The sequence below is a fragment of the Staurois parvus genome, unplaced genomic scaffold (genome assembly GCF_062004578.1).
Source record: "Staurois parvus isolate SC_StPar_1 unplaced genomic scaffold, SC_StPar_1.0 ptg000155l, whole genome shotgun sequence".
NCBI classification, from domain to species: Eukaryota; Metazoa; Chordata; class Amphibia; order Anura; family Ranidae; genus Staurois; species Staurois parvus.
The window spans coordinates 8,932,592-8,945,191 of NW_028317951.1; the positions used below are offsets into that span (position 1 = coordinate 8,932,592).

The following is a 12,600-nucleotide window of genomic DNA, read 5'->3' on the forward strand; positions in this document are numbered from 1 at the left end:
AGCGACCTTGAGGGTCAGCTATTTCTGAAACATGACTGAATTGTATAATATCCTTTATAGCTGTAAGAACGTCATTACGTTTCTTAGGATTGGTGGCCATATAGATGTGGGAGAATCGATGTAGTTGTAGTTTGGGGGTCTTGGATGTTGCGAAATGTGTTTCCTGTATGAAAAGAATGTCCGCATGGGATGTCCGAATTTCCTTTTGGAGCATCGATCTTTTGAAAGGGGAGTTTAGGCCATGAACATTTAGAGATGTTATGTTAATCATAATGTAGATCTTTGGTACGGTGTATGGGGTAGTCGAGTTGGTGTTTAAGGCGTTGATCCAGGTTGGACGGATACGGTTGTGAGAAGGAGAATTTTATGGTCTGGGCAGTGCGGAAATGGCTCATTCGGAGATTCAGAAGCCTTGTTCCATGTTCAGTTGGAAGATTTAGTTGAGCTGGTGAGGTGTTCGGTTGACTGGTGAGGCAGGAAGGGAGGGATGCGGATAGGGGTAAAAAAGGCTTGCAAAAAAATGCAAGAAACATGAGTAGCTTAGTACGCTACTTCTAAACTGGGGGGTGTGAACAAGCAATGACCATAGGTAAGGTCATGCCAAACAATGTTCTGTAACAAGAGAATTTTCTAATTGGCCGATCGCCAGATCTTAGTAGGGTGGGATATAGTGGAGTAGAGCGTCAGAGGTGTGGAGTTTGAGGTGGATTGAGAGTATAATATGTCAGAGTTATTCTGCTTTCATCTGATGCGTATCAGTAGAGGTGGATTGTTGGGGGTTCGCGGGTATTATGTTCCATTCCTTCAATAAGTCTTTGCCCGCTTCTAGGTTTCTAATTGTGTAGATTCTTCCCTGGTGTCTGACAGTTATTTTTGTGGGGAATCCCCAATTGGTAAGCAATGCCATGGTTCCATAAGGCTTTGGTGATGGAAACCAATTTTTTACGGTTAAGGAGTGTAGCTTTTGATAGGTCTGCGTATAATTTGATGTTTGCATGTGATGACGGGAGTGGAGGAGGGTTTCCGGCTGCTGTCATTATCTTCTCCTTTATGTGGTAACAATGAATACGTGCCAAGACATCTCTAGGGATTGATGCTGACAGGAAAAACGGTTTGGGTATTCTATGGGTGCGGTCTATGGCAAGCTCTACATCTGAGAGAGACGGAATAAGGTGTTTCATATATTGCTGAATGTAGGGTAGCAGTGCCTCGTTGGTGATATTTTCAGGAATATTCCTAAATTTGATGTTGTTGCGTCTGGAACAATCCTCCAGGTCCGCTAGTTTCAAATTAATTTGTTCGATGTCAGAAGTGTGGTCAGCATGTGAGTCAATCAAGTTGTTGTGTTATTTTTTCCCCCATCTTTGTCTCAATATGGCATAATCTGTGATCCTGTTTTTGAATCACGGTAGTGATTTGGGCGAGTGAGGATGTCAGGTCGCTGTGTAGCGTCTGCCTGAGTGAGAGGAGCATGTTTTTCATGCAGATTTCCGAGATAGGTTGGTCAGACACAGGGAACGATTCTATCACTGGGAAATCTTTGGCATGTTGAGGGGATGGATAGATGAGGGTTTGGCAGGTGGCTGCAGTGTCTGTGTCCAGGCGTGGTCTGGACATAGCTGGGCTACTTGTTGTGGGGGACAGGGGAGGAGATGACTCACCAGGGTCCCCTGGGTAGAGCGGGTACTGCAGCCTGGGATCTGTCTGCTGGATCCTGTCATCCTCCTCATGCCTGCCTGCTCTTTTCTGACAGCCGGCGCCATCTTGGATCCCTGCTTGAACAGCAGGGAAGAAATGTGTAAGTTTTCCCGGCTGTCCCAGGGTTTTTCAACGGTGGGGCATTGCTGGGGAGGGTTGTGCACCTCTGCCCTTGCTCACTGAGCGGTTTAAATCCCCTGGGGCCGGTGTGTGCCGTGTCAGGTCTCGCGGATGGACGGAGCGGGTTTCACTGCACGTCCATTCAGGAGCCGGCCACGCATGCGCCCCCATATTTATTTATTTAAAATCATGTTGCTAATCAATATTTGGTAATTGTAGATTGTACAGGTACAATGCTGCAAGAAGCTTAATGACAATGTTGATTGTTTCTTTTGTTAGGGCTGTTCACTACATGAATTTTGGGTGTATTTTAATGATGAACATGGAGATTTATATTACTGACAAGTTCATGCTCAATATAGGTGAACTGGGTAGTTCATGTTTTATTCTAGTTTGTTCTCTGCTATTATCTAAAATACTGGTTAATCTTGCACAACTGCCATTTGTTTTCCAATCGAATCATCATTAAAATACTTTAGGATCAGTCAGATTTGTTTGTTGAAAAATATAGCCAAATCTTCCAAGCATTCAATTGAATGTCCAGCTAAGCTGCCTAGTATTTACTGGTGGGGCTAACTCAACACAAGCTACATGCAGGGAAATCTCTAAGAATGAACAGAAGTTGTCATATTGGTGGCTTTTGTTGTGGTACAAGCATGGTGAAAAGCATATTCATCTTTTTAAAGAGAAAATAAAATCATTGTTAAAGTGGTTGTAAACCTCTGACATGAAAAATGAACAAAGCATATCCTTCTATAGTGTGTACTTACTTCAATCCAAAGCACTGAGTATGATTTCTGTTTGCAGCCTGATTCTTTTGTTATCTGCATGAGTCATTTCTGACAGGCTGTATGGACTCCAAGAGATGGAATGGAGGAGGGGGGCTCCAATACACATCCTTTCATTGACAGCTTTAGCTGTGCATGTTTCCTTATGAGGTTATTTTTTGGGGTGGTGTTTTCTTCCCTCCACTCAGGTCTCAGATTACACTGAGCTCTCATCTCTGGGCTTTGCAGTGTGTGACATCAGATCTCCACTCCCTGCCTCTGGAAGCTTAGAAAAGCTGTTTAAACTATGTATTTAAACAGATGTGGAGAAAAGATGACTGCAGATAAATAAGTACAACTTATGCAAGAGGATTTGTTTGGTCTCTGTGTATTACCGGAGTCTAGTTACTTGGGTAAGGTTACTTGGGTAAGGGTTTACCACCACTTTAGGTATTCAAAATAAAACACTTAACAAATCCCTAAAATGCTTGCAATCAATTGGGCTTTAATGCCTATATGACCCTGTTGTCAATTGGTCATGTTATTTGCAATTATCAGACATATAAAGGAAATCTTAGAGCAAAAAATTAAAACTATGTGAAAAATTTCACTGAAAAGGAAAAGGAGGTTACTGAAATAAGTGTGTCAGAGTATTTATTAAAGAAGCCTACTTACTGACAAGGTATATTGGCTCTTGGATTTTGATTACTCCGGAGTCAGAAAGTTAGGAATTTTGGCTTACCTGTAAAATCTTTTGTTTTGGAGTACATCACAGGACACAGAGTACTTCATATTTATGACTACTTGAGTTATGCTGAAACCCTCAGGTGAATAGACAATGGCCACAAAGGTAGGAATTCCCTCCCCAGGCATAAGCCATCCAACTCAGCTAAGCCTCAGTTTTATAGCACGCAGATAGCAAAGGACAAAAAGGGAGGGATCCCTGTATCCAGAAAAGAAAATTACTTTACAGGTACACCAAAAATCCTAATGTCTTAATCAATAATCAGACACAAGGTACTTCATACCTTCATAGGACTAAACATAAGGCATGGGAAACAGAGCAACAATGCCAAAACACCCAAAAACCAAAGCAAAATAGGGGAAACCCCCATACAAAGCTGCCTCCAAAACCTGTAGTCCAAAACTCTCATTCGCATCTACCTGGTAGAATGTAGTAAATGCATTAAGAGAATACAGTCTATAAAAATTGAAAAAACGGCTTTTGATGAAGTTTTCTATTGAGCAATATTTCTGCTTGAACTGGATAATTAATATGAGATCAGAATTGGAGTTTTTGTTTCTTCTCATGTTTCCTGCAGTAGTTTTTATAGACTTAAAACTTGGCCATCAAAATATCAATACAACATCTGTTAACCATGTCAAACCCACCACAGAGAATGCTTACTTGCTCTCCCAGGAAAAAGAACACCCCTAAGAGCCAGCTCTGCCAAACTACTTAAAACTGCTTGTTAATCGAACACTTACAAACTAACATCCTTAAGAAAAAATTTACTGAAAAAAGAAATCCTGTAGAAGTCATATAGGAGGCTGATCAAACATATTTATCAATCAGTTCAATCAAAAATATGCTCTATAGAAACATCATGAAGAGACATACGTACATTCTTTCACTGCACCGGAACTATGTCGGTACTGTGATCAGGAGCTGCTGATTGCATGTGTTTGCATGCCCAGGGGAAATGGAAATTTAATATGTGCATGATGACATCATGTCACCATGCATGCCACACTTGATCCACTCCACTTGATTAATACTATTGTGGCAGGTCACTCCAGTACTGCACAGTTACTAGCCTGCACTACCCCAAAGCACCTGGGAACACAAGGGAAACTTCAACAAAATCCATCACAGAGGAACTCACTATTCCTTGACCCAGGGCAATGTCACAAGTTAGCCTGCAGTTTCTTGTTTGTGTATTCTTACCTCCTTGCTGCAGTGCTGTTCCTGATCCCTTTCATACGTGTGGTTTGTCTGTGCTCACCTATGGGCATTGTCTGTTGTTCTCTGGGTTTTATTTCCTTCCCTTCCATCACTTCTATTCCTCATTGTTTGCCTGTCTATTTAAGATATGCTCAGTCTAGATCACTTTGCCTGAGCAACTGCTTAGTTGTCTGAACTCCTGTGTGTTGATAACTCATGTATCCTGCATTTGACTACTCGTGTACCGACCCTGGCTTCGTTCACTGACTGTGCTTGTTTTCTGCCCATCCTGACCTTGGCTAGTTTATCGGATTTCCATTTGTCTCCTCCCATTGTACTCTGCTCCCACGAGCGGTCTCCACATCCTCAGCTGGGCGTACCTGGGGGCCGCGACCTGGTCCCAGCTTGCTGCAAGTCCATCCCCACCATCAAGGGCTTTGGTGAAGAAGCAAGCTTGGGCTTAGACTCCGTGCCCTGGGGAACCCCAAGTTAACTATCTACAAAGGCTCACTACCACAGGTGCTTGACAGCCAAAGGTTCAATCTTTACCCCTCACCATGGATGCGCCCCACAGGGCCTTCAAGAATTCTACCTCAAGGGGATCACTGCCTTGGAAACCATCCTGACAGCAAAGATACTAGATACTGAGTACCCCAGAGATCGCTGCCTACAGGATCCAGCGCTGAACAGCAAAATTACAGGCCATTCCTGTTTTTTTATGTGTGCTCCAGGCACAGTTCCTCTTGGTCTCAGGGCAACAGGTGAACGATCCAAATGAAGCCTTTCCTTTCCCCAGCAGGGGTCTGCAGAAGAGGTCATGAAATAGGGGACTTACGCCCACTTTAAAGGTCTTCAGAAAGACGGATGCAGATGCATCCATCATCTAAAGACACTCTTTAAAACCTGAGGCTTAGCTTTGTTGGGAAGGGTAATGTCTCAGAAGAGTATTCATGATTTTTTTTTTTGACCACTATTCATTCACCCGAAGGTAGCAGCATGCATAAATATGAAGTACCCTGTGTCCTGTGGTGTACAGAAAGCATCTCTGTAACCACTTCTCTATTATATTCCACCTTTATTTTCACATGGATAATGTAAGACTCTTTTGATATGAGTTTTAAATTTAGGACTTCCATAGCAAAGGTGTTTACTGCTTTTAACTGAATTCAGTCAGTGCTTCACAGTGCTTTATACTCAATTTATATAAAGAATAAAAAAGCAGACATATTCAGTCAATAATTTTAATTGAATAGGAAGTAGAGCAATATAAATTTAGTTAAAGAAAATGTAAGAAATCTGTGGTATAAAAATCTGTTGAGATTAGCTAAAAAAGCTATATTCTTGGATGTTCTTTTCAAATGAAGATTTTAAGAAATAAGAGTTCATTCAAGTTAGGTCTGCCATGTAACACTAATTGGTTGTGCCAAGTTATATTGCTTGCTTGTGAGATGGATTTGTAAAACCTGGAAGAGAGTAAAGAATAGAACTTGTGTTACATTTCAAAATTCATATTGCTGATTTAAATGCCTCTAATCCTAGTAGAACACTCTTATCAGTTAAAGGAACACTACAATTATATTGTTCAGACTGGGTATACAGTATATACTTATGACAAGTTCATGCAAGTGCAGGCTCTATAATTTTTATCATAGGTATATTTTAAATGATAGAGACAGAATATCAACCAAAAATCCAGAAAAAACACACAATACAAATGTTATAAATTGAGTTGCAGTTCAGTGAGTAAAATAAGTATTTGATCCCCAAGCAAAGCATGGTACTTGGTGGAGAAACCCTTCTTGGCAAGCACAGAGGTACGTCGTTTCTTGTAGTTGGTTAGCAGGTTTGCACACATCTCAGGAGGGATTTTAGTTCACTCTTCTTTATAGATCTTCTCTAAATCCTTAGGGTTTCTTGGCTGTTACTTGGCAACTCGAAGTTTCAGCTCTCTCAAAATTTTCTACTCCATGACCTTAATGTGCTTCTTCTTGAGCTACTCCTTTGTTGCCTTAGTGGTATGTTTTGGGTCACTGTCATGCTGGAAGACCCACCCATCTTCAGTGTTCTGGATGAGGGAAGAAGTTTCTCATTCAAGATTTTACAATACATAGCCCCGTCCATTGATGGGTCAATGCGGAAAAGTGGGCCTGTACCTTTAGCAGAGAAACAGCCCCAAAGCATAATGTTTCTAACTCTGTGCTTGACTTTAGGGATGGTGTTCTTAGGGTCATAGTCAGCATTTTTCTACCTCCAAACACGGCGAGTCAGGTTAATGCAAAGAGCACAATTTTGGTTTCAGCTGACCACAGCACTTTCTCAAAATCCTTTTCTGAATCATTTCGATTTTCATTGGCAAGCTTCAGATGGACCTGTACATGTGCCTTCTTAAGGAAATGGACTTTGTGGGCGCTGCAGGATTTCAATCCATGGCAGCGTATTGTGTTACCAATGGTTTGTTTGGTGACTGTGGTCCCAACTGCCTTGTGATCATTCACAAGCTCCTCCCGTGTAGTTCTGGGCTGATCTCTCACTTTTCTAATGATCATCCTTACCCCATAAGGCAAAATCTTGCATGGAGCTCCAGATCAAGGGTGATTAATGGTTATTTTGTATTTCTTCCATTTGCTAATTTTCCCTCCAACAGTTGTCTCCTTCCCATCAAGCTTCTTGCTGATGGTCTTGTAGCTCATTCCAGCATTGTGCACATCTACAATCTTGTCCCTGATGTCCTTTGACAGCTCTTTGATCTTGCCCATGGTGGGGCCCAAGAAAGAGATTCTGAGGACAGGTGTCTTTAATACACAAAACAAGTTTTCTTTAGACGCACCCTCTTAAATTGACAGGACTAATCAGTGTACTACATGAGCACATAGCCAGTCTGTGGGAGCCAGAATTATTGCTGGTTGGTAGGGGATTAAATACTTATTTTACTCACTGAACTGCAATTCAATTTGTAATATTTGTTTCATGTGTTTTTTCTGGATTTTTGGTTGATATTCTGTCTATATATATAGATGTATCGCTCTCTCTCTCTCTCGAAAGGATAAGTTCACCTTTAAACAAAAGATAATATATGCACATTTTTTGCAGGTAAAAAAAATTAGCATTTATTATTTTTGTTTGTGGAGTCTCTAAAGCATTGCAACAGTGATCAGCAGATTGCTGGTGCCGTGCAGGTCTCCCCCTGTCCTGTCAGTATATCTGTTTGCTCGTACAATCCTTATGGGCAAGCGGATACTTATTGACAGAAAGACTCAATGAACTACCAAGGTGCTGTGGAGCACCCTGGTAGTTCATTGAAAACTACAAGCTGACAGCTGCAAAGGCTGTCAGAAATTGTACTTTTCCCATTCAGAGAATAGCCGCATTTAAAAACAATTGTGACAACTAGCAGGGAGGAGAATACCCCCCTCTACCTGTCACAATGGGGATCGGAGGGGTGCAGAGGCCGTTCCAATCGTAGCATGTTACATGTTATACCCTGAATATGTATGTAACATGTTACGGGATTTGAACTTATCCTTTAAATGATATTTAAAAATGTTCAAAATAGAACACTCACATGTATACACATATGAACTTTTAAAGCACCTGTATAATTGTATACGCAAGGTCTTTAAGAACATAACTTGAATTTTTTTCTCAGATCTTTATGCCAGCAAGATCCTGCATATAAACATTGGTAAATGATTATGTCCATGTACAAGAGGTCTTAGTGTTAGAAAGGGCCAAAGCTTAGTGACTATTGGGCAGAAGTCAAGGACACATTTACAACCTGGGCCTGAGCTTCAAGGAGGTTACTCAGAGACACAGGAATTGATTGGAAGAAGAACACGAGCATTTCAGCACTATTACTGCATCATGTTTTAGGCCAGGTTACATTTACTTAATACAATATTTGAAGCCCAGTGTGTATGTGTGCAGTAGGCAGATTATTATTAAGTTAAATTTAACATTATAATACTACCTATTAGTTGTACATACTTGTAGTGCAAAACCATAATAATGACCACACTTTAAAAATGTTTTCAGACTATCCACATATATGTTGTATCTAGGAAAATCCATTACACATATGCATACATTTCACTAATTCAGGGCTTTCTTGGCACAGCAAGAGTTACTTTTCTCCGCTCTGCCATTCCGTGAGTTTTCTATCAGATGTCAGTATTTCTTATATATTATACATTATACATATAATCAATGCCACCAACTAATAATTAAGTGCTCTCATTATTTCAATTTTCTCAGATAGTCTTTACCTCATTAACGGCTGTAAAACTGGTAATCACATCTGTATTGCTACCATATGTAACCGACACAGATTTGGCATTCGTTCCAGGGCCCCAAATATAAACATGTCCAAGTAATAAAGGATTTGTTAAGGATAAGTAATTATTTGTTGTTATTGCACTTGACACTGTGTTCTATGGAAAGACAAATAGATATAGAGAAAAAAATAGGATAAATTGCATACTAATTGCGTATCTATAGACTTATTTTCAGTTATCAAAAAAAGTTTTTTAAAGTTGTAATTTGTCACAATTTTGGGAAATGAAAGACATTAATTAAATTTAGTTTTTTTTCTATATGTCATGACTTTTAATAATGAGTCATTGTTTGCTATTGTGATGCTGTTATTGGTCCCCAACTACCATGGTACAGGGTGCTGTGATTGGCCCAGGGACCATGTGCTCACTGGTGACCAATTACAGATCACATACAGAAGTATACATTGATGTCTCAAATGGATTTTATTCCTGACTCTTACTTACCAGGTGTAAGCTGTACCGGAAGTACGTCACCGCAACCAGATGCTGCGTCACCACGTATGGACGCGTTGCGTCACTGTCACGTGACTCCGTGAGGATATCCTGACAAAGTCACTTGACGGTGACACAATGCGTCGATACGTGGTGACGCAGCATCCGGTGGTGGTGACGTACTTCCGGTATGGCCGACATTTTTGTACACCTTGAGTCTATCTTAATTACCCATGCAGTACACCCATACATCCCTATGAAGTTGTGGATCGCTTTTTAGCATCTGAGTTGCTTATTGTTTTACCTTAATAAAAGCACATAGTTTCGTGGCATATTAGAGAGAGATTCTTCCTGTGTTTATATCATCCGGGTGAGAGGTATATCCTGCTGAGACCAAGAGCCAGGCTATCCTGAATCTACCTTACCGGATGAGAGGTCCATAGGAAAGCAGCTAGTGATATCTCTCATTGTGTGGATCAAGATCCCGATTGATCTTAAAGGCGTGTAGGTCCTTTTGGGCCGCAGAGTGGAGGTGAGGGGGCAATTTAGCCACAGGAGGATTATCACTCACCATTACTTGAAGTGTATTGTGTGATCACTTGCATTATTTTTATCGCATGGAGTCGAGCACCATTATCTTATGTATGGACTTTTTTCACTTGTGATACTGATTTAATGCTCACTATTCACATTAGTGAGTGGGATTGGGGTCACGTCTAGTTTACTGTGATTCATTCCATCTTATGATCTCATGATTGGGTCACCCTATTGCACCATTGGATGTGTGATTTTTATATTGTGATTATTGAGATTATTATCATTAATCAGAGTTGTATATTTCTTCTCATCATGATGTTATATAGTTAGTGCTGCACTATTTTTATTTTTGATTATCTACTGTTGGGTATCAGGTTGAGTGTTAGCGGCTTTCTGACCTTTTTAGGGATTCCATTGAGCGCAGGAGGATTTTTATTGTTAGTATTGGATGCAATTGTAGACATTAAATCTCAGCCCATTTATTAGGGGGGCACTGAGAGGACCATGAAACAAGAATATGGAGGTGAGTAGCCAAATAATACGACACAAGCTCTGGGGTCCCCAGACCTCACCTAGAGTGAGATGAGAGAAGGACAGTACGGGCAATTTGGTGAGATTTATTATGCCAGATAAAGTGGAGGAAGGATTTCTGAAGGGAACGAACTTGGACATGGGATTAGAAACAGGAAGTTTCTCAAACAGATACAAAAGCTTGGGCAATATGGTCATTTTCAACACAATAATCCTGCCAAGGAAGGAGATGGCAAGGTTGTCCCAAGATTTTAAGGATTGAGAAATAGCATGAAACAGGGGGGAAAAATTAGCTTTATAGAGAGAGTGGTAAGAGGTAAAGTTGGTACCTAAATACCACAAGGCAGGGGGGCACCAGTGATAAGGATAATGTGACTGAAGAGAAGATAAAATGGTAGATGGTATGTGGAGCATTAATGCTTCAGTTTTAGATGCGTTAACCTTATAACTTGACAGGGCACCAAAAAGTTGTAGAATACGATGTAAAACAGGCAGGGTAGTGTGGGGCTCCGTCAGTGTCAGCAATATATCATCAGTGAACAAAGACAGCTTAAAGTCACTATTGTGGGTGCGTATCCCATGGACATCCGGGTTGTATCTGATAGCTATAGCCAGGGGTTCCAAACAGAGGATAAACAATAAGGGGGAAAGGGAGCATCCCTGGCATGTACCATTGGACATCCGAAAAGAAGGGGATAAGAACAATGCTAATTTGATCTGGGAAGAGGGAGTGGAGTAAAGGGCTTTCAAAGCAGCTACAAACAGACCGTTAAACCCAAATCTCTCTAAGACTAGAAACATATATGGCCAACTTAATCAGTCGAATGCTTTTTGGGCGTCCAAGCTCAACAAGAGCGTAGGGTTAGGGGACTTATTGACAAGATCAATCAGGTCAATGGTCCTCCTGGTGTTATCTGCGTCGTGTCTAGCCGGGACAAAGCCCGCCTGGTCTCTGTGTATAAGCTTGGAGATATATTTGGCCAGTCTATTAGCTAGTATTTTCATAAAAATCTTGTAGTCAGAATTCAATAAGGCTATAGGGTGATAATTATCTGGAAGGGAATGGTCCTGAATCAGCTTGGGGATCACAGAAATGTATGTGCTTGTAAAATCATCATGTGGGTGCGACCCCTTCAGAAGATCCCAAAACAAAGTCAGAAATGGGGGGCTAAGATGCCAATAAAGGACTTGTAATATGAGTAAGGGAGACTGTCCGGTCCTGGGGACTTGTGAGTATTAAGGTGTTTAACAACATCCAATAATTATACAATTAAATTGCCTGCATTCAGAGCTGTAACACTGGAAGGTGATAAACACGGCAAATGTAAGGAGTCAAAAAAAGCATCAAAAGCAGCCATCTGAAGGGGAGGGTGAATATCAGGGGCTAGGCAATTATAAAGCTCATATTATTCCCCAAATATTGTAGCCATAACATGTGGGTCATATGTAGGTTTGCCATCGGACTGGAGTACGTGGCCCGGTAGTGAGGGGGACGTTTGAGATTTAAGTCTATTCACGAGCATGCTATTTGGTTAATTAGAAAACTCATAAAAGTTTTGCCTAGCCCAGGTGAGAGACTAGCCCTAATTTATATGGGAAACTTTCTGGAGCTGAGATATAGATGGGTTATTTAGCAATCGATGTGTCAGCACCTGTGGTAGTGAGCTCTTGTTGATACTCAACTTGGGGTTCCCCAGGGCACGGAGTCTAAGCCCCAGCCTGCTTCTTCACCAAAGCCCCATATGGTGGGGATGGACTTACAGCAAGCTGGGACCAGGTCGTGGTCCCCAAGTACGCCCAGCTGAGGTTGAGGAGACCGCTCGTGGGAGCAGAATATAATGGGAGGAGACAAATGGAATCCAATAGGCTAGCCGAGGTCAGGACTGGCAGAAAGCAAGCCAGGTCAGAACAAAATCGGGGTCAGTACACAAGTAGTCAATGTAGGATTCAGACAGTAGCAACACACAGGAGCTCCGACAAATAGGAAGTTGCTCAGTCATAGTGGCCTAGTCTGAGCATGTCTTATATAGACAGGCAAACCAGGAGGCGGGCCAGGAAGTGATGGAAGGGAAGGAAATAAAACCCAGAGAACAGCAGACGATGCCCATAGATGAGCAAAAACACATGAGAAGGGATCAGGTACAGGACTGCAGCAAGGAGGTAAGAACACAAACAAAAAACTGCAGGCTAACTTGTGAGAGTACCCCCCCCCCTTTACGAGGTGTCCCCACTTTTTTAG

General features: G+C 41.4%; 1 protein-coding gene across 2 annotated transcripts in view; it reads right to left on the reverse strand.

The window, feature by feature from the left end:
• Nucleotides 1-5,757: 5,757 nt before the first annotated feature.
• Nucleotides 5,758-12,600, reverse strand: part of SI (sucrase-isomaltase) — a 302,245-nt gene continuing 295,402 nt past the window's right edge. For both annotated transcript variants that reach the window (XM_089675454.1, XM_089675455.1), the window contains exons 69-70: nucleotides 8,793-8,957; nucleotides 5,758-5,993 (exon numbers count right to left, since the gene is read on the reverse strand). In XM_089675454.1, coding sequence (XP_089531580.1) covers nucleotides 5,922-5,993; nucleotides 8,793-8,957 — 237 coding nt within the window. In that variant the 3' untranslated portion in view covers nucleotides 5,758-5,921. The remainder of the gene's footprint in view (nucleotides 5,994-8,792; nucleotides 8,958-12,600) is intronic.